At 46.2% G+C, this 25,153-nt stretch overlaps 1 protein-coding gene across 2 annotated transcripts in view; it reads right to left on the reverse strand.

Moving 5' to 3' along the window:
* The window catches only part of Itga9 (integrin subunit alpha 9), a 388,816-nt gene extending 364,607 nt beyond the window's left edge, over positions 1–24,209 (reverse strand). The window contains exons 1-3 of one of the 2 annotated variants that reach the window (XM_004854266.4): positions 23,900–24,209; positions 7,245–7,372; positions 5,814–5,920 (exon numbers count right to left, since the gene is read on the reverse strand). In XM_004854266.4, the coding sequence (XP_004854323.2) occupies positions 5,814–5,920; positions 7,245–7,372; positions 23,900–24,063 (399 nt within the window). In that variant the 5' untranslated portion in view covers positions 24,064–24,209. The remainder of the gene's footprint in view (positions 1–5,813; positions 5,921–7,244; positions 7,373–23,899) is intronic. The other variant, XM_087181364.1, reaches the window with a different exon arrangement.
* Positions 24,210–25,153: the final 944 nt, after the last annotated feature.

Consider the following 25,153-nt stretch of genomic DNA (forward strand, 5'->3'; position numbering starts at 1 on the left):
TTTCCACTCAGAAATAATCTAGAAACTTAAATAATTTGTTGTCTGACCCTCGATAACTCTGACTAAAAGGAGCAACATCAGACTTGAACATTGTGAGCTGCCCTCCAAGGCCTGAGGTTAGGAAGCAGTCAGTGCCTGAGCTGGGTTTGTCCCATTGTTACTGCAAGAAATGATATTTCCTCCCCTATTTCTTAAAAGAAAATCATCTGCACACTGAGATACAGGGGATGGGTATGAAAAGGGAAGGGCCTTGCCTCACAGGGGGTGGGTATGAAAAGGGAAGGGCCTCGCCTCCAAGCCTGATTTACACAGGGGATCATTTGTTCCCTGAGGCAAAGTGGAACGTATCAAAATGCTCAGAGCCGAGATGTGCAGGTATTAAGGCAAGGTCCGCCTGCCAGAGAAGCCTGACATCTTGGCTCTTGGCAGAGCTAGTCCAGATAATACTGTCTGCCACTGAGACACTTCACTCTCTGTCGTCACAGCTTTCAAATGCTCCACCTGTTCTTTACTTCGAAATCAGCACCAGATGCCCTTTCAAAGCAGGTGTACCACCTCATCCTCTTCAAAAGCAACCTTGAAATCCAGTACTGTACTGCTATCCCTAAAGAAACAGGTCTCACCCCTACACCGCCAGGCACCTCCCAAACTCTCAGAATGTATCTGAACAAAACATATCCGCTCTATTTTTAATTTTTAAACAAATACCCCCCCTAAAGCCTTGACAAAGACAATGGAGACATTAAAGAAAATACAAATGGATAAAAGTCCTCAAAAACGTAAATATGCGCCAAGTGGCCACTCACTGCGCCTTCTCACACGTTTCTAAGGGGCACTTACAGCATCCTGCCTGGTATTTCCAGCAGTCACTTAGAATCAGCCACCAAGAAAAGACGGCAACTAATTTGGTTTCTAATTGTTTTAACATTGACACTCAGTTTTCATATTATTTAAACACGCCTTCAGACACCATTCCTAAGAGATGTCCTCTGGGCACTGAGAGTAAAAATGGTTTCCATCCCCCAAGTGACTTAAATAAAAGTGGGGAGGAGAGACACATAAACGCAAAATAAGTTATGCACACAATATAAGGTAATGTAATGCAGAGTTCCTGATGATGCCAAAGATCCTAAGCTTGTTCCAGATAGCCTGTAACAGGTTTTGTTGAGGAGGCAGAGCTTGAACTGGGGAAAAGGGGGAAAGTCAATCAGCAGAGAATTTAGGACAAGCCAGACCTAGCAAGCCAGCACATATGAAAAAATACAGGAGGCAACGCAACAACAAGGACAGACAAACAATCCAATGCAAAATTGGGCAGACTTAAACATTACTACAAAGATACACAAATGGTCAACAAGCAGATGAAGAGATGCTCAACATCACCAATCATGAAAGAAATGCAAACCAAAGCCACAGTGAAATATTGCCTCACATCCATTAGGAAGCCACTATTTAAAATAGGGCAGGCACATCAACTGGAAACTGGATAAAGAAAATGTGGTTTTTTAATAAAATGGAGTACTACTCAGCCATAAAGAACAAAAAACTAGAGTCATTTATAGCTAAATGGATGCATATCAAGGCCATACTCTTAAGTGAAATAAATAGGACACACATGTGTAAATACCGAATAGTTTCACTAGTGTGAAAAATTGATAGTGTAAACAAGAGTTAAAATGATTAAAATGAATAATTGATAATTTGAAATAGGAAAAAAGGTCCAAAGACAAAGGAGTGAAGGGAGGGGAAGGGGAAAAGAAAAGAGGGAAAGGAAAAACTATGAGAAAAGAAAAAAAATGGAAATGAAATCTATGAAAATAGGGAAGGGTGGAGGGGGTGAAGGGCACACAGGTAATGGGGAAAAAAATAAGAACCAAGATACATCATGTACAGGTACAAATACCCAATGATAAATGTAAACGAATTGTATACCTAAAGTGTACCAATAAAATGTACCAATAAAATTAATTTTAAAAATAAAATAAAATACAATACAATAGGGCAGGCAGGGGGAGCAACACAGTGGGAGATCATGTGTTCAGTATGTGCAAGGCCCTGGATTCAGTTCCCAGCACTGAAGAAAAACAACGCTTACAACAACGTGGTGAAACTGGAACCTTTGTATGATACTGGTAGGAATACAAAATGATGCAACCCCTTTGGAAAACAGCATAGAGAATTCTCAAAAACTAAAATTTCTATATGATGCAGTAGTCCTACTACTGGGTATATAACCCAAAGAACTGAAGCAGGATCTCAAAGACATATTTGTAGATGCATATTTATAGCACCATTATTTACAATAGCCAAGCGACAGAAGCAACCCAAATGCCAACAGTGAATGAAGAAAATGCAACATATACATACAAAAAATATTATTCCACCTTAAAAGAGAAAATCCTGTCATATGCTCCAATATGGATGAACCTTGAAGATATTATGCTAAGTTAAAGAAACTTCTCACAAAAGGACAAATACTACATGGAACCATTTATATGAGATCTAACATAGTTAAACTCTTAGTATAGAAATTTGAATGTGGTTGCCAGGGACCAGAGGAAGAAAGAAAAGGAAGATGTTCTATGGAAATAAAGCTTTCAATTTGCAAGATGGAAAAGCTCTAGAGTTCTGTTTCAAAACAATGTGATATAATGTGCACCTATGTTTATAGTGGCACAATTTGTAATAGCTAAAGCTTGGAAACAGCCCAAATGACCATCGACTGGAAACTGGATAAAGAAGATGTGTTTTTTTTATAAAATGGAGTACTACTCAGCCATAAAGAATGAGAAACTAGAGACATTTATAGATAAATGGATACATATTGAGGCCACACTCTTAAGTGAAATAAATAGGACACACGTGTAAATACTGAATAGTTTCTCTAGTGTGAGAAATTGAAAGTGTAAATAAGGATGAAAATGATTAAAATGAATAATTGATAATTTGAAATAAGAAAAGGTCCAAGGGTTTGGGGATGGTGGAAGGGAAAGGGGAAAGGGAAGAAGGGAAAGAAAAAAACTATGAGAAAAAAAAACAGAATCAAACTCTGTGTAGACAGGGAGGGGTGGAGGGGGTGAAAGGTGCACAGGTAGTGGGAGAAAAAATAAGAACTAAGATGCATCATGTTCTGGTATAAACACCCAATGATAAATGTAAATGTATTTTATACCTAAAATGTACCAATAAATATATTTAAAAAATAAAAAAAACAATGTGATATAGTTAATACTACTATTCTGTACACTTTTTTAAAAGGTCAGGATGATACACTGTATGTTACAAGTTTCTGATCATAATTGGAAACAAAAGGTATAAGAACAGGAGATGCTTTCAGGTGCCCCTTTCCTTCTCCAGCGCCCATACAGAGTGGCTTACTGATGGATGATGTAATCAACGCAAAAAACTTAAGAAAAATAGCTCTGTGTGCAATTAATTAGGTAGGATTATTCACTGCATCATTCATTACCTACAAGTACTCAACTCTGCCTCCTTGGCTTCCTTGGCTAAATCTTCCTTGTGGCACTCACTGCTGTTCAGGTCCCCAGAGACAGCCCCTTCTTGTATTTATCTGCAGTGATGCAGAACCTCTCTCCTGCCCCTCTGGAAACAAGTTCCTGACCACATCAGCACTATCCATTCAAGAGGAGAAGAAATATCCTCACAGGAGCAAACTCCGGCTCCTGTACTCAGTGCCTTAAGAACATCTTGTGTTGTGCTGCCACCAGTCCACCCACTCCTCTCTGTTCTGAATCACAACTTCAGGCCACTCTTTGATTTATAAATGTTCAGATCTTCTCTTTCTTTCCTCAAAATGGCAGGCAAGAGTTCTAGCCATTCTGGGGTCAAGTCATCCAGTCATCACTGGGTCAGGGTTCAGGCCTAAGGGAGCGTGACAGCTTGGTCAGGGTCCAGGCCTCCCCCATATGATTAAAGGACTGAAATCCAAGGCAAACAGCAGGACTAGGGGGTGGGGAACTCAACAGGACCTATAGTGGGTTCCAGTTGGGAGGCCCTGCAATGCTGGCAACAGCATCCATCTGCTTCCCCCTTCCCAAGGGGCCTGATCAAAAGGAAACACTTAACTACACCGAGGGTGGAATTCTGCCATTGAGAAGTTTAGTCCAAAAAGAGAGAGGGGACAGGACCACTTTACTTAAATTCTCATGAAAAAACCTGTTTCTCTAGAGATAAAATATACATAAAACTTTCAGCTTTATAGCTGTGGGCCAAGGAAGGCCCTCAATAAGTGGCAGCTGGTCTTATTTTCCCTTCTTGATCTTATGCTTTATGATAAATATCTTCCTACAGATTTCAAGAAAAGCCAATGGCAGAAGATGCCTATGAAGTCACAGTGGTTATCTTGGGAGGTGGGGAGAAGGGGACAAGGTAACTGATTGGCAGGTGAGGACAACAGGAGACCCATTCAGGTATGAGCAGTGGGGTGCCTGAGCACACACGTGTGAAACAGTTACCAGGTTGTGAGCTGCAGCTGTATGTGTTAACAGAAAGGTTTAAAAGAAAAAGAGGAAACAGACAACAACAAAATTTTCTAAGACGATGGAAATGTTCTCTCTCTGTGATGTCTAAAACAATACAACACATGGCGGCTACTGATCACTTAAAATGTGGCTAATGTAGGTGAAAACTGAATGTTTAATTTTTTTTTTTTTTTGGTACTGGAGATTGAACTCGGGTCCTTGTGCTTGCACAGCAGGCGGCGAAACCACTGAGCTAAATCCCTGGCCCTAAGTGAATGTCTAATTTTGACAAATTTAAATAAACTGTGACTAGTGGCTGGCTCATTGAGCTGCATAGCTCTAGGTCATTGGGAGCCTCAATAGCAAAGACTTTCCTCTTTCTCTCAAAGTACCAATGGATCAGAACACATCACATGCACTTTGGAAGTCAAACAATGACTAACTGAAATAACATGTATTTTAAGTTAGGCTCAATGGCACATGCCCATAGTCCCAGCTACTCAGGAAGCTGAGGCAGGAGAATCACTTGAGCCCAAGAGTTTGAGTCCAGCCTGAGCAATATAGGGAGACTCCATCTCTTTTTTTTAAAAGCACCTATTTTATAGTATGTAATAGTATATAGGAACAAATAAGAATGAACTGCTGATAACATCAATATGGATGAATCTCCACAATATCTTCCTTTAAAAAAGGCTTACACAGGGCCGGGGATTTAGCTCAATGGCACCACGCCTGCCTCAAAAGCGAAAGGTCCTGAGTTCAATCCCTGGTACCAACAAATAAACAAATAAATAAATAAAGGCTTACACAAAAGAGCACACACTGTAGAAATGCATTTGTATGAAGTTCTAGGAAAACCAAAAGTCATATATGATATTACCTATCATAGCAGTGGCTGTCTCAGAGGTGGGGGAAGTTGGCTGGACAGGAGCTCAGAGAACTTTTTGGGATGATGGAAATATTCTATATTATGGTATAGGAGTGTGATACAGTTGTGTCCAATTGCCAAAACCCAAACTGCAATCTTAAGATTTGTGTATTTTATGTAAATTATAACTCTATTTAAAGACGTACACACAAAAAAATTACTTATAGAATGAGTGATATTTAGACACTTCTGGTCATATACATTTTGTCTTTTTTCAATAGCCATATTTCAGCACCATGGGACAGACATTATTATTTGGCAGATGAAGACAGTAAAAAGATAAGTCATTTGTGTGAGCACAGTGCAGGATCCAAAGCCTTGCCCTGTCACCTTCCTAACAGGTCAAAGTCATGCACACTTAGGTGCCAGCCACCCTCTCTTCACAGAACCCCCAGGGGCCTTACCAACACTCGGCCATCCACACCGGGCTGCCGGGCCAGGCTCACCCCCATCCACTCATCATCCCGGTCTTCTCGACAGGTCTTTCCACAGGACGTACCCCGATTCTTCCCTGGAAGAAAGAAGAGAGAAATCAGATTTGGGTGGAGGAATGAGCTCTGCTTTTCAAAGCCCACAGCTCAAATGTTTGTTACCTATAAGGAACTAAGAAATTTCACTCAAAATGTTAACCAACTCTATAGGAACTTGTAACAAAATGTAAAGCGATGCCGTCACTATGTACCCAGCTTCATCCAGCCAATTTTATTCATAGCAAGTCTCTCAGTGAATGAAGCAGTGTACTGACTGATGTTCTGGAGCAACAGTAACAAGCAGTTCTCAAATCAATCATCCTGAGTAGCACTAGAGAACACTACTGACACCTTTCTTCTGCTGAAGAAAATCATGACAATGACTCTTTTATTTAATAATAATAATTGGGGCCGGGGATTTAGCTCAGTGGTTCCAGTGACCGCCTCGCAAGTGAAAGGTCCTGAGTTCGATCCCCAGTACCAAAAAAGAAATTAATAATAATAATAATTAGAAGATCTTGATGAGAACAAACTTTGGAGAAAGCAAGGACTTGAATTGATAATTATAATAAAACAGCTCCTATTTTTCAAGTGTGGTTCTGATACTTGCCTCCATTATCTCATTTAGCCTTCTCAAGGGAATCCTTGTAAATAACCTGATCTTGGTTTTATAGGGTGAGGGGCTTGAAACCCAACAATCTACAGGACAATCCCAAATAGTTCCAGCTCGATCCATCTGATTCCACACATGTATTTTTCCATGAGCAAAAGTGAGCTTTTAAAAATATCCATTTAATCATATCTTTCCCTACTTAAAATATGAAACCTAAAATTGATTTTGATATCTTCCCATAAACAGAAAAAAATTACAACACCTACCCCTGGTCCAGTAGGCCCCTGTGATCTAGCCCCAGTCCATCTTACCAACTTCCTCTATTCACCACTCCAGCTACACTGTCCTCACTCTTACCTTCAAAATGCCACCCCTCTGCCAGAGGTTCTGCCTCTCAGACCTTCCCAGCTAACTACTATGCATCCTTCTAATCATGTGGGAAGGTCCTCAGGGGGCCTTTCCTGACTCTCCAGTCTAGGCTCAATCAAATACCCACCTTCTCTCTGGTCTTCTCTCAATTAGAATTGTTTTAATGTCTCTTTTGACCACTAATTTTCAAGACCCAGGATGACAAGACTTTTTTGTTCATAGGAATATTCTAGTGCTTAATAGCTAGCACGTACTCAATACACATCTGTGGGAGGAAGGGGTGAATGTACAGATGGACGAGTGGATAAATGATCAGGCCATTTCAGCAAGAAAAAGAGTAAAGTGCAGAATCCACTTCCACCTTGGCAATGATCTCCACCCACCTCGAGCCATGTCCAGTTCGGTGCATCTCCGGTCAGGGTTGGTATGTACACGGCACTTAAACACAGCCCCAGGGGACTTAACTGAAGTGCTGTATTTGGAATCTGCCTTTGGTGCACCCACGAGGACCCTGTGAATCAAGAGGAAAAGGCATTCTGTCACAACACAATACCAGCGAGGAGGAGGCAGATGATTAAATACTCACCCAGGTGTGGGTGAGCAATCTGAATGCTGAGTGAGAAGCCAGATTATTTTACTGTGTACCCACATGCAGTAGTGGGGGGGGGGGTCAGTCCACTACATTAAAGGCTTAAAAGAGGACAGGTGATATGACTCAGAGGTGGAGCATTTGCCTAGCATACATGAGGCCCTAGATTTCATTTCCACCAGCATTAAAAAAAGATGATGGAGGAGGAGGAAGAAGAAGAGGAAGGAAGGAAGGAAGGAGGGAAGGAAGGAAGGCAGGCAGGAAGGCTCAAGGGATAGGAGCCCAGGGGCTCAGTGATAAAGTGCTTGCCTAGTATGCACCCGGTCCTGGGTGGGGGCTTTAAGAGATAGCTGGGAATTTATAAAACCAACAAAAGGTTTTTATCCAGAATCTATAAAGAATTCCTACAAGCAGGCCTGGTACTGCATGTCTGTAATCCCACCTGAGACAGGAGGATCACAAGTTCAAGCCAATCATGGGCAACTTAGGGATGTAGGAAGACCATGTCTCAAAATAAAAAAAAAATAAATAAAATTCTGAGGATATAGCTCAGTGAGAAGGCCCTAGGTTCAATCTCTGGCATAGCAAAAAAAAAGAAAGAAAACTTCTACAAACCAATACACACACACACACACCAACAGAACAACAAGCTGAAGACTTGAATAGATATCTCACAAAGAAGACAGCCATAGGGCCAAGGACTTAGCTCAGCGGCCGCCTGGCAGGCACGAAGTCCTGAGTTTGATCCTCAGTACCAAAAAAAAAAGAAGACACCCACATGGCTAATAAACAGATGAACCAGTTTTCAGCCATATTAATTACCAGATAAATCCAACTGAGATAGCACTTCACACTGATTAGAAGGCTAAACCAAAAAAACCTGAAAATGTCACATGCTGGTAAGGATGCAGAGCAACTGAAGCCTTTGCACACCGCTGGTGGGAGAGTAAATTGCTAAAACCACTTTGGAAAACTCATCATGGGTTTCTAATAAAGCTGAATGTGTGCCTATTCCATAACCCAGTAATTCCACTCCTAGGAATACACTCCATGTAAATGCATACATATAGCTTACGAAGAGACATGCACAAAATGTTCACAACTGAATATGTAATCGCCCAAAAAAAGAACAAACCCAAAGGCCCATCAGTGCTACAGTGGATAGGTAAAACATGGTGTAGGAATGTTATGAAAGGGTTTTTATTTTATTTTGTTTTGTTTTGAGTATTGGAGGTTGAACTCGAGTCTTTGCACTGAACTACACAGTCAGTCTTTTTTTTTTTTTTTACTTTGAACAGTCATACAAAGTTTCCCAGGCTGGGCTTGAACTGGCAATCCTCCTCCTCTCCCAGTGATGGGATATGCAATAGAATTCTATACCTCAATTAAAAAATCAGGAAACAGCATTCATCTGCAACCACACAGTGAATCTCAAAAATATAATACTGAGCAGAAGATATCAGACAGAATACATATTTATGGTCTGATTCCATTTACCTGAAGTTCAAAAGCAGGCAAAGGCCGGGGATTTAGCTCAGTGGTTCCACCGCCTGCCTCGCAAGCGCAAGGACCCAAGTTTGATCCCCGATACCAAAAAAAAAGCAGGCAAAGTTTAACTGTGGAGTTAGAGGTCAAGATAATGGTTATCCCTGGGAAGAAGGAGAGGGCTGTGATTAAAGGAGGGACCCTCTACAGGCACTGCTAATTTTTTTTTTCAACCTGATTGGAGTTTACACTAATTCATAATTCATTTCATTGTATATCATATGGGCACTTTCAATAAAAATGGGAAATTTAAAGATGTCATTTCTCTTGTCTCCCCCCTCCTCCTCTCAACCCCACCACACATACAAGTACACATAGGGGAGAGAGGAGGGAAGCAGCTGCAGGGATTACAACCCACATCCTCTATCCCAATGCAAAGTACTGTGGTCTGAATTCTGAGGAGCCCAAGAATGAAGCTCCCACATTCTGAACCTCAGAGCTCCCTGGGGCCAGCCATCCCCAGCGGGGCCCTTCCTGGCCACAAGGAGAGACCAAGGCATGGCAGAGGGCAGAAGAGTCAGGTCTAGGCCCCGAGAGGGTGTACAGCATGGTGGGGAATGGCAATAAGTTCACCTCCAGATGTCATAAAACTAATTTCTCCCTACAGTTTTATGCATTGTTTCTGGGAAGTAGTCTGCTGCAGATCTGTAGCAGAAAATACAAAACAACACTATGAGGAAGGCACAGTTTGTGCTGAGCTCCATAAGCCATTTGGAAAAAGTCTTGTACAATGAAACTTTAAAGGAAATCCACACTGATGTTCAAAGAGGAGAAAATTCCAAGCTACCCGCTCAGTGAGCACATGAGCTGCTCCATATCTCCAGCAGCCTGGAAGGCAGATGGAATTCACTGTACAAGGATATTAGGCACATTATGAAATGTATCATCTCCCACATGCCTTGGAATAGAATGGCTTTTCCACTAGGTATCTGCAGAAAAGGTGGCTGGCAGAGATTAGAATGATCCTAGACAGCTGTGCTGGGGATCCAGAAGGCTGGCCCTGGCCCTCTCCCTCTATCCTGAGAGCTACTTTTATCTTGTGGTCTCAGTGAGTCACCCTGTCACTCCCACCCTGGGCTCAGAATGACACTCCCCCCACCAACACTCTGCCTGGATGGAGGAGTGGGAAACAAGCCCTCCACACCACACAGCAGAAGCCTGAGACCCTCAAGGGGGACTTCAACAAAGGCCTGAAGACATCACAAAGGGCACTGTCACTAACCCAGTGCAGAGGCCTGGTGTAAGGGTTCATGGGTAGGTTTAGGCATCTTGTCTTAATTCTCACTGTCCCTGTGCTCAACCCCAAAGGATCCCTAAGGACACAGAGAGACGGAGACGCCCCCACCCACTTGCACAAAGGAGTATCTCTTTGCAAGTCAGTCTTGGAGGAACTGTATTTGCTCCTATCAAGATTCCCTACTGGGATGTGAAGGGAAGCCAGGCCCCCAAGAGTGAGGGAACCTACCCCAGGAGGCCTGTAGCCCCTTGGTACTGCCCTGGGAAGCTGACAATCCTCTGGGCTCACTGTGGCAGGCCATGGCTACAGAATTCCAAGCAGAAGCAGGGCTGGAATCCACAGCCCTTTGGAAAACTAAGCAAATGCTTTCCCAAGCAGACCACACTGCCTCACTCACCCACACAAGGGCAGTTTGGCTGCCCTTGGCTGCTTTAACTCAAATGCATAATGACACACAGAACAAAAACTACAGTGAGAAGAAAACCACATTAAGAGATCAATTTCTCCCTTGCTTCAGAGCCTGAGCTTTAGAGCCACTGGGGCAAGTTAAGGATTGTTCTCTATAATGCCAGCTGTTTTCACAAGTGAGAAGAATTAGCAATCTAACATATTTAAACTACTGAAACATCCTCAGCCTTTCCACATGTCAAGTCCTCAGTGGTCAGGAGCATGAAATACCTCATCTACTTGAGAACTGGAGTCACAGGGCAGGGCCCCAAAATGCCCACCAACTCCAAATTCACATCAGCACCGTAAAAAACTGCTATTTGTAATTCATTTGATAAAATGCACAAGAAATAGAGGGGATGTAGCTCAGTGGTAGAGAGCTTGCTTAACATATGCAAAACCCTGGGTTCAATCCCACAGCATTGAAAAAAAAAATGTCACAGAAAAAAACAAAAGTGAAAATTTATCAGTTACAAGGATTGAAAAATTGTTACAGAAATCAATTTGCTGTTCTGCTATCATGTCCCCAACATTGGCATTGTAACCCTGGAAACTTCAGATAGTGCCACTGCTCCGAATCACAGACAGATTCCTAGGATATTCAAGCTGGAAAGGATCCTGGACAGCTGAGTTGTCAGGCACTGCTTCCTCTAGCCTTGAGCCAAAACAAAGAGGGGCAAAATGTACACCAAAATCTAAAGGGGAGAAAGGACCTGATGAATTATAATTTCCTTCCAAGCCCAAGGTACACAATGGCTCTAACAAAAATGACTGATTTGAACCCTTGTAACATCCCTCTGGTTCAAACTTCTACTCAGCTGGTCACATGAGAAGATTTTTCCCAAATCCTGTGCAATGGAAAATAAAGCATGAGATAAAGAGGCAAGGCATGTGTGCACACACGTGTGTGGCGCTCACAGAGTGGCACACTGGACAATGTGCTTGTATCTCTGTGTTTACAGAACACAGTGGCTTCCTCCACAGCCGGGGGCTGGCTCTTTACCTGGGCCACCATCCCGGAAGACTACTGCTGCAGGACCGCCCTTGAGTGTGGCCCTTCTGAAGTCCATTCAGCTGGCTATTTGCCAGACTGATCCTGAGAAATTACAATGGCTCAGAGTTCAGAACAAGCCACTGAAAAGATGCCATATGCTTTTTCTCTCATTGTCCTCTGAGTTATAAAAAGACATCCCAAACCCTTCGAACACCCACTGCCAAAATCTTCCGTGGCACTCTTTAGAAAAAAACGTGCCTTTCCTCTATCAAAGGGCCGAGGTGTCCCCAGCAACAGGCTACCCATGATGCTGGTTTGCCTCTCCTTGTTATTTCAAGTGTGGTCCACACCAGGTACTAGATAGACATGCAGAATCCCAGGCCATTTGGGATAGCTCAGAGTGTGCACTCTAACATGCTATCAGGCAATGTGTACTCTAAGAAGTGCTATATAACCACCTACAATGCAAATAACCAAGCTCATTTGGAGACAGTAGATCACCCTTCAGAAGTGAGGCTGTCCTCCTATCTCGTCACCGGTCTAAGCTGCCACAAACTCCAAAAACATGTTAAAGTCTTAGGACATTAGCCTAGGACTCTGGGCTTCCAGTTCGGGGAACTAGCACGTAGCAGACACAGCATCTTTGGGTGCCGGGCTAGGCTCACCATGGGCAATATCAAACTGAGTCTTCACAACAACCCTATGGGAGACACTAGTATTAATTCCATCTTACAGAGAGGGGAAGCCAGCAACCAGACATAGACCTGGGACTTGCCGCAGCCTGCAACTGCCACCCTGCAGCCTGTACCTCAACAGCACAGGGTATCACCCACTCCATACTCTACTCAACCCACATCAGCCAGAAGGGAGAAAAGGAAACCAACAGGTACCCAAGGCTCCCTCTGGTGCCAACTGCTCATGCATGTGACCACACCTGAGAAAGCCCAAGAGAGGTTCTGTGGGCAGGTCTGAGGTGAGGACTTTGATTTGGAAGCTCCGGCCCATTAGAGGACAGACTGGAGTTTAATTCAGAAAGGAAACCTTTCTCCTCCTCCTCATGCTCAAGTGACCCAAAAGGTAAATTTCAATCACCTTCTTGGTTTTCCAAAGCACTGACACTGCTACCACAGTATTACCCAGAGGTTTGTCTCTCTTAATAAGTCATGTACAAACATTTTTTGGAAATGTGGACCCATCTGCTCATCTGCCCATGTCAGTTGTGCTCATGAGAGTGATTTCCTGCTCAAGGCAATCCTAGTACACAGTTTCTCATGTGTATCCCACTCCAAGATGCTGGGTACATCACTAGTACACTGCTGAGCCCAGGATGTCCATGTTTCCCCCAAACCTTCTCCTAATGTGTCAGTTTAAGTGTCCCCTATTTTTCCCGAAGGAGCTTCCTTGGTCCCCTGTGTACATTCAAGGTGATGGCCAAGGCTCCAGCCCAGCACTGTCCTTGCTCTGAACTCTGCTCTCACATCCTAAGAGTAATCTGCAGGTCAGTTCCCTAGAGAGCAGGAGGCAGAGAAGGGCTGACCCACAGCTGCCTCCCTAGGAAAGGCCAGGAACCCAGAGTGTCTCAGAGGCTCCATCCCTCCCCACAAATGCCACAACAGCCTCTCCACAGGGCAAAATTACAGCCAGATCCAGGACAACAACTGGGGATTACAAACTTAAAACCCATTAGGTTTGCTTTCATGCATTTGATCCCAAAGCCAAAGATTCCCCAGGGACCCATGTTTCAGTTACATGAGTCAAATTCAATCACTGTGTGTCCACCACAGGGAAACCCCAGGAATCACTCACAGGCCTCACTGGGCACAAAACACTCAGGCTTCAGCAGAGGGAGGGCTGGTGTTACAGAGCCACCTCGGACCACACTGAACCCTACCTTCCCAGAGGAGGAGCAGAGGCAGCAGTGCCTGCCAACTGGAACCATGAAACCTGAAAGGCCTCAACAGCTCCACTTACATTTGAAGAAATTGAGATTTCAGGTGTTTATCAGCAGTGATATTTCTAGGGGCTTTAAACTAATAATTCCACCTGGATTCTAAGCTTTGTGAGCTAGTTACTCAAGGTGATGAAGTGTAAGCTGCACAGGCAGCGAGTTGGAGGTCAGACTCTGCCCCTACCACTGCCAACTGTGTGATCTCAGACGAGTTTCTTAGCCACCCTCAGCCTGTTTTCCTCTGCTAGAAAGCAGGAGAAATTAAAATGTACCTAACAAGGATTCCTGTGAAGTTTAGACAAGAGGACATTTAGAAAGTAGCCAGTGCGATACATGGTACAAAGTAGATGTTCAAAGGAATGTCAGAATGCTGGGCAGTAGTAGACCAAACACTTTGGCTCTCCATTTGCCCCAGCTCTAACTCTTGACAGGACCCACAAGCTCACAGATTCTTAGAACTGCGGTCCTTTTACTGCTGTACTAGGCAGGAATTTATTCAAACTATAGACTGACATCACAAAAATCTGGAAATGGCCAGGATGATTTCATCACCAGTAACATCAGAAAAGTGCTCTCAGCTCTCTACCCTTCCTGTATCTCTGTCCTGTTCAATGGAACTTTGCAGCTTCTTCCATGAAAAAGTGAAATCTGTTTCCCCCTCCTCTTGAGAGAGGCTGGTCCTGCAACTCACATTGGCCAGAAGAGGCATGGCTTGATTTCCAGGCTTAGGCTTCAAGAGACTAGGGCTGCTTCTGATCATCTCCTGACACCCTGCCCAGCCACCATATGTCTAAGCCCAGGCTAGCCTGATGGAGAATAAAAGACACAGGCAGTAGAAATGAGCCTTCCAAGCTGTGCTATGCCAAGAGATGATAGCAGATACATAAGAAGCCCACCTTAGAATTGAAGAAATACCCAGAAGAGCCCAACCTAAACTGTCAGCCCCAGAATCATGAGCTAACAAAGGATGGTTGTTCAAGCCACTGAATTTTAGGGAGGTCTGTTATGTGGCAAAACTGTAATAACAGAGAACAGATATATCATCAAGCAAGGGCATGCCCCTTCTGAAAGGAACTAGTCTGTAGTAACTCTGTACCCACCAAGTGCTCCTCAATATAAGCCAAATATCCAAGTCTGTGGCCAAGAACTACTGCTATAGTTTCTCTGATCACCTGAGCTCCTTTCCTTCCCAAAGGGAATCTTATCACTAACCAGGACCACAACTTTTACTGAAGGCTCTAGGTAGGGTGGGTGGTAGAAACAGCCCTGAAGAGTGTGCATGGAGTCACACGCAGGAGTCAGTCAGCAATTCTCCAGCCAGCTGACTATGTGTATGTCCCCTTACCCTCTTTTCCCTTATCTAAGGAGCAAGACAACAAGTGCATGGCCCCCTCCAGGGCAATGATGAGGCACAAAGGAAACTCCAGATGGCAGTGTTTAGGGGTCTGTGCACCCCAGGATGGGTGGATTAAAGTCCTTCATCCATGAAGCCAAAGGCAGTCAAAAGTGCTCCCGGAAGCAGCATCAGGGCACTTTGTGAGTGCAGTACTGGGAATGAATCCAGGGTTGTCTACCTCTAAGCTACTTTCCCAGCCCTTTTTATTTTTAATTTGAGACAAGATCTCATTATGCAGCCCAGACAAGACTCAAATTTGTGGTCTTCCTGCCTCAGTTTGCCAAATACCTGGGATTACAGATATGCACCATTTTGCCCAGCTTAGGGAGCCTTTCCTTCCTCCTTAAGACCCTGATTCCTTGGGCAAGGGATTGATGGAGTTGGAGAAAGGGCAGCCCAGAGGATCCTAAGTCAGATTAACATTAAATTAGATCACTTAGGCTGGATGTGGCAGTGCACTCCTGAAATCTCAACACACTGGGAGGCTGAGGCAAAAGGATTCTGAGTTTGAGCCCAATTTGGGCAATTTAGTAGTTGATAAAACCCAGTCTCAAAATTTTTTTTAAAAAAAAATTTTTTGAGGGCCAGGGATGTAGCTCAGTGCCAAGTCTCTGGGTTGAATCACCAGTACTGTAAGTAAATAAATAAATAAATTTATTTTTTAAAAATTAGGCCTGCGTGAGTTCAAATTGCAACTGTAAGACTACATTCAGTGACTATGAGCATAAAGCCTCTGGCTCATAGAAAGTATGCATCAAAGGCTGCAAAAATAATTTTTATACTGGGAACTGTAGTTTGAAGTAAATAAAAGGAGAAAGGGGAGTGCAATCCATACTGGACACTGCTGAGTCAAAAAACAAAACAAGCAGACTCCATGCCCAGCTGAGAAAGGCAGAGTCTTGGAGTGGCATCGGTCCCCAACTGTCCTGTTAGAGAATGAAGGGGCCTCAGAGGCTGCTGTCCTGGCCTGAGCTCAGCCTTGGCAGATGCAGAGGGGAGGCAGCTGGAGGAGGTGGCACAGCAAAGGACTGCTAATGCCCTTCCACAACAGACGGCATCAATGATGCTCATGTCTGCATCCAAGGGATAGAGTGAGCTACAAACCCCTGGGAGAGCAAAATAAATGCCCTGATGTTTTCCTGTTGGCTTCCTGTGATAATCACCCCCCCCCCGCAAAAAAAATAAGCAACAATGCTTTTACATTTAATTGACATTAAATAGTGCATATAAATACAAACTTCTCACCACTACCTCTACTTCCCTTTAGAACTGTAGATCTCCCTCACAGACTCATGTGGAGCCCAGGTTGGGAGCTAGAGCAACTCATAACAGGTGTGCCTCCCACAGGCTCCCTGACTCTACAAGACCACAGGGCAAGAAGAGGCATGGGAAACTCTAGGATCTGTAATCCCACAGGCCCTGTCACATCATTAAGATAGTGTCCTTGGGCTGAGCTGTGGGGTGTGTCCCTGTAATACCAGCAATCTGGGAGCCTGAGGCAGGGAGATAGTGAGTTCGAGGCTGCCCTGGACTATGTAGTGAGTTTGGGGCCAGACTTTTAGTCCTCCTGGCTCCTACCACCCACTTAGGAAGCACTGGCAACCAAAAGGCCTGCTCCAGTGGCCGGTGATGTGTGATCTGTAATCCCAAATATCTGAACATACACACAGAAAAAGCATAAAACTAATTTCCTCCATCTCAGTTCATCCCTTGGAGTGTTTAAGGCTACCTGGGAGGTTGCCTGTCCCACCTGTTGCTATTATCATTGCTGCTAATTGAAGCGCATTACAAAAGTCCTTTTTCTCTCCTAAAAAGCAGACATTGGGATCCAAGTGAGCTTGTGTTTTCAAAGACTCTAGATTTTTCCCAGTCTTGGACTTACTTCTGCTGCCTAAGACTCCCTGTGGCAAAAAGGAAGGCAGGGATAAAACAATTCATTCTGCTTTGGTTGGTAGCCAAATCTACTTGGCTAAAAGGATTTATGGTTCAGAGAGCTCAATGGCTCAACCTAAGGCCAAACTCCCTGCCTCTGAAATCCCTTACCTTCATCTTCTGACCTCAGAAAAAGATTCCCTGAGAGTCAGCTGGCAGTGAGAATTGTCTGGATTCTGCCTCTGAGTCAGTTCCAGTGGCCCCACATCAGTCCTAACTCCTCACACTGACTCAGTGAGATGAGCACAGGCACACAGGACCCCAACCCCAAGCACAGGCTGAGGAGCACGTCTCCTGACTTCCTGACATGCCAACTTCTGCCTGAGGGGCTCTGGGGCAGCCGTGGAGGTGTGTACTTCCTGTCCCAGTCAACTGCCAGGTAGCAGTGAGCTGATGGCCTCCAGCTGCAGCCCTTCCAGATCTGCTGCAGTGGGGGACGGAGGCTGCTCTCTTCGCAGGCAGCCCCAGTCAATGACTCATCATGGCAGAGGGTCGCCATCTCCCAGTGGTCCCCACTGAGTTGAAGGATTAATCAGGATTAATCGGATCTGCATCGCAGCCTGCGGCTCTCCCCTGCCCAACCCTGCTTCTTTCCCCTCTTTCCTAGTCCTTAAACCCCACCCCCTAACAATTCTCTTGCATTTCTGCCTCAGTGTTTGCTTCTTGAGGCTGCAAACTGACATAATCCCAAGTTAATGTGCACGGCTCCCTCTGTCTGCGGTGTAACTCTGTAAGCCTCTGATCCCTAACTAGCAAACTAGAAACCATTCACCAGCTTGTCAAACACTCAGCTGAAGAATATTATGCTGGTGAAAGCATCTGACCTCTCGTCAATGTCCAACACACACTATCTGATGGAATTAATGTTGATTTTTAGAGTTACATGCAACTCCCTTGAAAGGGATGATTGCAGAGAACACTGTGGCTGCTTTTAATGAATGTGTAAGTATTTTCCCCAGACAAATCAAAACAGAAGTTATCAGAAGGAGACCATTTTCTGAACAGCAGCATGTCACCAGGGAATCAGAGCTGGCTGGGGCCCGGCCCTTCACACTCTCACACTCAGAGCTGTTAATGACTGGCTGAGAAGAGTCTGTCCTCTGCCCTGGCAGGTTCTCCCCTGGGCAAGACAGCTGCCTCTGGCCTTGCCCTTCTTCAGCACCAACTCAGAAAACAGCACCCGCACCAGTCTCAGGATCTTCAGGGGATCATCCCAGAAGCCCCGAGAAAGTGCTTTCTGGGTCTCCTTAGAACTCAGTCTCACATACGAGCTGGCCCTTCCTAAGAACTTGGTGGGAGCAGGCTCTGCAGGGGGAGTGAGAACTAGGAACAAGGTCTGAGAATGCCATTTCCAGAAAATCCAGCTGAGGAAAGGGAACTACACCTTTGCCTACAAGCCCAGCATGGGACACAGAACTTAGCAAACATGTCTACATGGAGGCTTAAAAGGCAGGGCTGCCACTGCCACTTCTGGTGTTTCCTCGGAAGGATAGGCAGGACCAGAGGTGGAGGGCAGAAGGTCCCAAACCCCCCTTCTAAATCTTTCAATTTCATAGGAATCTCTCCTCCTCTAAACAATCCATACCTGAGAACCAGCCTGAGAACCAGCCTCCCGCTACTGGAGCCCATAATGAATCTTTCATTTTGCCCAAGAATCAAGACAGCCACCTCCCTCCAATTTTCTCACCCATCAGATTTGCAGGTGGATTTTTCATTCTTGAATCTCTACCCCTCAGCACAGAACAGACACTCCAGTTTGTTATGAATGAAAAATAACCTCTTCAGAAGTTCACAATTTTTAGCTTTCAGCACCCCTCTTTTGGTTTTAATACTCAAATATGCTAAGGGTTGATTTTTCTTTTTCTCAAGTCTCCTTCTTATCCTTGTCTAGCCTTTCAAAAGATCTAAGTCATTGCTCTAAGCCCACACTGTCCAGCAGACACTGTGCCATGATGAACATGTCCTCCTTATGGGCTGTCCAAGAACGGAACTTGTTCATAAGTTGGGGACTTCCTGTAGTTTGTTCTTTTGTTACAGGCCACTCAGGTTCACACACTCAGGTTTGTCTGCTCACTGCTGACCAAATCAAAGGAAGTCATTTACTTTGGTAAAAAGCAAAAAGCACCTATTCAAAGCTAAGGGCTCATTTGTCTCAAATCACCATCTCAGCACATACAGGTGGTAAAGGTCTTTCACGGCAAGGTACAGTACAGGAAGGAATACAATGGAACAATACCCATGTTCAGGCTAGTTCCATCCCTTTCAGGACGTGGACCTCTCCCTCCTTTGTGTAAGAAAATGAAATTGGGCTTCTTTATTCTATCTATTCATCTGGGTGGAGTACAGATAGCCAGCTATGCCCTAGACCTGAGGAAGTACAGAGAAGTCACTTTTCTTTAAAGGAAAAAAAAATCTAATGTTTAAAGTTTTATTTTGCAGTGCTGGTTACACTTTTAATTCTCAACCCGAATACAAATCAAATTGAGGCTATGTTCCTCTTGGCCCTAACTTTCTCCTATCCCTCACTGAATGATATTCTGTTTGTTGGTTGGTTGGTTGGTACCGGGGATCGAACTCAGGACCTTTGGCTTGCGGGGCTGGCACCAGAACCACTGAACTAAATCCCCCACCCCGCTGAATGATATTCTGACAACCTTCACAAAGCAAAACTTTGGTGCATCTTCCATTTCAAGCACTTGCTCTGTGCCTGAGCACAGCCCTCTCGACATGTCCCAGAAGAGGAGGCAGGAAGCATGTCGCCAGAAAGGAAGTCAGTGCACCCAACCACTTCAAACTCCAGGGCGTCTAGGCCAGACAGGGAGGGGAGGGGTGCACACCAGCCCGGCTGCATTTATTTATATCACAGAGTGTTACAGTTGTCGGCTCTGCAGCTGAGGAACTGCTAGGCAAGGGGACAGAAATCAGCTTTGTCCATGTTCCCTGGCACCTACTGCTGTTGTTCAAAGGATGCCATCAGACACAGGGGCAGGAGGTATATAAGAGCTCTGGGTGGGCAGACACTCTCTGGATGTCATTAGAAAAAGGAAAACTAATTCACTTCCATGTTTATATCCAAACTGATACAGGACCGGGGATTTAGCTCAGTGGTTCTGCTGCCTGTCTTGCAAGCACAAGGTGCCGAGTTCGATCCTCAGTACCAAAAAAAAAAAAAATCAATTACTCAAACTGATACAAGTGTCATCAAGTTACATCCTGGGCCATGGGGACAATTCTCACTGCCCAGGGTATGGTGACAGAGGCACTGTCAAATGAGCTCTTTGAGAGAAGCTGGGTCTGGGGCTCTGTCATCAGTATGATATAGCTGCAGGAGGGGACTTAGCACCAGGGCTGAGAAAAGCAAGATCACCCCATTCTTTATGCAGGCGCCTGGCACCCTCTGGTCATGACAATTTTGGTTTGTGTGTGAATTAATAGAAATACTCAGTTATAGGATTAAAGTAGTGCTAGCTGCACTCATAGATCACATCAATATGCTTTGTGATGTGTGCATAGAGATCTCTGAAAATGTGCTATGGTTCAGGTCTGGAATGTCCCCCAAAAAGCCCACTTATTAAAAGATTGGTCCCCAGCTTGGCACCATCAGAAGTGGTGGAACCTTTAAAAGCTGAAACCTAGTAGGAGGTCACTGGAGTCCTTGGAGGGGAATTGGATCCTGATCCCTTCCTTTCTCTCTCTTTTTTGACTCCCTGGCCATGAAGTGAACAGCTATGCTCTTCCACAGGCTCCATCATGATGTGCTGCCCCCATTCAGGCCCAGAAGCAATAGAGTGAACAGACCATGGACTGAAACCTGACATCTCCAAAACTGTGAGTCAAAATAAACCTTTTCTCTAAGTCAATAATTTCAGGTATCTGTTACTGTGGCACAAAGCTGACCAACACAACATGGAAACCCTCAGCTCTGCTACCTGGGGTATGGGCTCTCCCCACCACTCCCAGCACTTTCCATGCCTTATATACAGCACACCCTTACAGACAACCTGTAAAGTAGGTGGCTAATTAGCATGAAGCCAATGTCTTCAATCACAAAATAATTAAGGAGCTACCCAAAAAAATCTTCCAGAAGAAAGACACAGATATAAGGGTTAACAGTTATCTTTTCCTGTCAAAGTTCTGATACACTTCTTTTCCTTTTCATGTCCAAGTCACTTGCCTTCCTCTTCTATTTTGACTATTTGTGATCTTTTTAAAGTCACCCCCATAATAGGATTATATGTTCTTCAATGCTCTAGAGCAGCATTTTGCTAAACTACTCCAAAACCACTGCGCCTAAATAAATTAATGCATTTCCCTAAAGTGCACACTTTAACTTCACTAGCACTTTGGTAATACAATAAAGAATGCCTCAAAGCCTCCATCCTCTCTAACTCTGCAGTTCTAACCCCAGGGATTGATTCAAAGGAAATAATTAAGGATGTCCATAAGGATTTACCTATAAGAAAACTTACCCCTGCTGTTATTTATAATTGTGAATAACTGAAAACAACTTATATGGCCCTCAAATGGGCCTAGGAAGTACAAGATACAGAGAGATTTCCCAGTAGTAAGAGACCAACAATAAGTCATTACGTCAATCCAGCAACTGCAGAGTTGAAAATTAAGGTAGAGATGACTGTGGATGCTGTTTTCATAGCACTTAAATCTTTTTTTTTTTTTGGTACCAGGGCTCGAACTCGGGTCCTTGCGCTTGTGCAGCAGGCGGCGAAACCAGCACTTAAATCTTATACATTTAAGTTGACCCCAAACTTTAAATTTCATTCATCCTGAGTTAGGTCTAGCTTCTAGAGAAAAGAAAAAAGACAGGAGGAGATGTTAGAGGTCTCTTGCTTCAAAGTCTACAGCATCAAAACTGGTATCGTAATCCGAAGAAAATACATTCAAGGTCTTGGGAAGGAAGAGGGAAGGGAGACAAGAATGGGAAGAGAAAATACTAGAAAAAAAAAAGCAAGAGAACAGAAATCAATGAAAGAAAAATAAAATAAAATAAAGACAATGGGGGGGGGTCCTGCTTCAAAAAGATTTTAGTAGAGTTCAGTGGATATATGAAAGGGACAAACCCTCCAGTACAAGGAGCAGCTACTCAGCATCACAACTGGAAGGGCACTTTTGAGACCAGCAACCCAGATGCTAAGGTTCCCAAGGACCCTGGAAATACCTGCCCCTCTCCTAGCAACAAGACCAGGCCCAAACATCACCTTTCAGTGCCTCCCTAAAGTTTAGCTGGGTGCCAAGTTTAAAGCCAGACTGTCTTGTCCTGCACTTGCCAGATCTCTTCACACACAGCTTTTCTTCATTCCTTTTTCTGTGTGTGACAGAGATCGAACTCAGAACCTTGCATTTACGAGGCAGGTGCAGTGCCACTGAGCTAAATCCCCAGCCTTTTCTTCATTCCCTTTTTAAAACTAAGTGAGCTGCACACCTCTTCTCTGTCAGGTCTGCTCTTGACTCTACCCAGTTGTTTCCAGCTGAGGAAGCTTTAACCTGTGGTCCACCCAAGTCCAGGTGACAAAGAGGCCTGGCACCTCTCCCTCCAAAGGTGAAAGACTGCAGGGCACAGCAGCCAGCCGCAGCGGGCAGATCGCACAGGACACTCTGGTTCACCCAGCTGCCCACCCCCCGGCCTCATTGGCCCCCTACCCAGAGGAGCCCTTCTATTTTTGACGCTCTTCCCATGTTCTGGGTGCCAAGGCCACACAGCCGCAGAGCTCAGCTTGGGATTCTGGCATGCATTCTCCCACTGCTCCTCCCCAGGCTGCATTTGTACCACATCCAAAGCCCACAGTGGACATGGAGTCTGGAGAACACCAGGGAAGGTGTTCAGCCTGCTCTTTTTTTAAAAAAGGCGATTTGGCAAGTGCAGGATGAAACAGTCTTGTCTTAAAACAACAGGGATGAATGTCAGGGAGCTGGACGTGGAACTGGACAAGAGCTACACAAGGATTCTGAAAACTAGTTCTCCCACAGAGAGCTCTCCTAAACACTGATATTAATGAGCTGGGCAGCCTGGGCGAAGTTCCCTTTTCTGGAATGTGTGGGGATCCCCAGCCACATCCCACCCTTCTCCACCAGCCTCTGTGCAATTCAGAGCAGTGACTCCCACATAACTCTAAGCTCAGAGCACACCCATCGCCGATGGAGATGTCCTGACTGCCTCCCCAAAGATGCCCACCCTGGTGACCCCTCAGCACACCCGGCCCACACTGAAGCGTGACCCTGGAGGGGACTGAGGGAGCACGCGCCGTCTAACTCTTCCTCCTGTGAAAAAGTCTGAGGAAGAGACCAAGGAGAGCAGCAACCTCCTCAGGCTCCTCCCGGGCTGGGCACTGGAGCTCTGTTCAGTTTAGCTGGCGATGCTTAATGAGGAAAACACCCCGAGTTTTCTTCAGGGCCGCTCCTCTGGGCTCCAGGAGCAGCTAAACTCCTCCTCGAGTTCTACAGAACTAAGTCCCTCTCCTGCGCTTTCTGGCACGTGTCTCTGGGCCGGGTGGCATGTGTGAGATGAAGCCCAGGCTGCCCCCAAGAACCAGCCACACTGGCGTTGTCACTTGCGGGTCCTGCCCTCCTTCCCCGCACACCGCGGAGCCGCAGCCTCTCAGCTTGGCTTCCACAGAAGGCCTGGGTCGCGGGCCCCTCTCTAGAGAGCCCCTGTCTCCCGGTGACTGTGCTTCCTGCACGCAGTGGCACCCGCGCCATGGGTCGCGAACCCGGCCCAAGAGCCGCGGAGCTCCGGGGCCCGCGGTCCGGAGAGCGCAGCGGCGCGCGGTGGGCCGGGCCGTCGGCGGGGCCGGGCCAGGATCCCGCTCCCCGCGCCGCGCTCTCGGGGCCGAGACATTTAAAACGCTCTCCAGGGACTGCGGCGGGGAGGAGGCCGGAAAGGCGGCGGCGACTGGCCAGGCGGCCCGGGTCGGGTCGGAGCGGCGGGCACTCACCAGCGCGTGTTGTCGTGGAAATGCTCCAGCACCGCGTAGCCGAAGAAGGAGCCGGCGGGGCCCTGGAAGCGCACAGGGAGCTGCGGGTCGAGGTTGTAGGAGCCCGCCGGGGTCCCCGCGGCCACCAGTGCCAGGAGCAGCACGCAGAGCCCCCCGGCGCCCATCCCCGGCCGGCAGCCGCCCTCCCTCGGCCCCGCGAGGCTCGCGAGGCGCGGGCTGTGCGCTCGGGCTCCGGCGGGACGCGTGAGCCGAGCAGCACAGCGGGCAGCGAGCAGCGGCGTCCTGCGTCCGGGTGAGCGGTCTGCGCGCTCGAAGGCAGCGGCTCGCGGGCCGGGCCGCGCTGTGGAGAGGCGCGCCCGGAGGTGGGCGGCCCGGGTGGGCGGCCCAGGCGGGCGGCGGCGGACAGCTCGCCAGCGCCCCCTGCCGGCCGCGAGCCCTGCGCACCGCCCGGGGGCGAGTTGGTCCGGGACCTCCCCGCGCGCCCGCCGCTGAGACCCTCTCCGCTCCGACACGTTGTGTGGGCCCTGCAGGGTCTGTCTCTCCGCTTTTGCCTTTCTTTCCCTCACAGTCTCACACACACACCAAGGACCAAAGCAACCCAGTGAAGGACGAGGATGTACTCTAGCCTGCCCAGCGCTGCCCCGGCGCAGCTGTGAAATCACACGTAAGAGGTAAGCGCTGGAGGAGCGCCAGCTGTGGTGGTTAACAACAATAATTAGTCACGTGGAAGGGAGCGCCCTCCCATCCTATCCCCCTGGTCCCCTAGGACCGTGATCTCCCAAGTGTGGTTCCAACAACATGGACATCGCTCTGAACTTGTCAGAAATGCAAATCCCAGGTCCTGCTCCAGACCTGCTGAATCAGAAGGGTTGGAGTCCAGCAACGTGTGATTGTGGTAGAACATACATAACAGAAAGTTAACCGCTTTTGTTGTGCAACCAGTCGCCACCATCCAACTCCAAAACCCTCTTCATCTTGCAAAAACAAACTATACCCAGTAAATTGCAATTCATCTGGCTAGTGCAAAAAGAAAAAAAATCCTTTCCCGGACTTCTAAGCTATCGCCCTACCTTCTGTCTCTGAATTCAGTCATTCAGATTTAAGATTCCCACTTAACTGATTGTCCTCCTCACTGTGGAGTTTGACCACACAATTGTAGTTTCCCTACCTTTGCTTTGCTTTTGGGGGTGGGGGTGGGGGCGGGGTTTACAGACAATTGAACCCGGGGCTTGGGCTCATGTCCGTACTCTTTCT

Source organism: Heterocephalus glaber, unplaced genomic scaffold (assembly GCF_053883595.1).
Source record: "Heterocephalus glaber isolate CG9 unplaced genomic scaffold, H.glaber_assembly_v1.0 deba00001472, whole genome shotgun sequence".
Taxonomy (NCBI): domain Eukaryota; kingdom Metazoa; phylum Chordata; class Mammalia; order Rodentia; family Bathyergidae; genus Heterocephalus; species Heterocephalus glaber.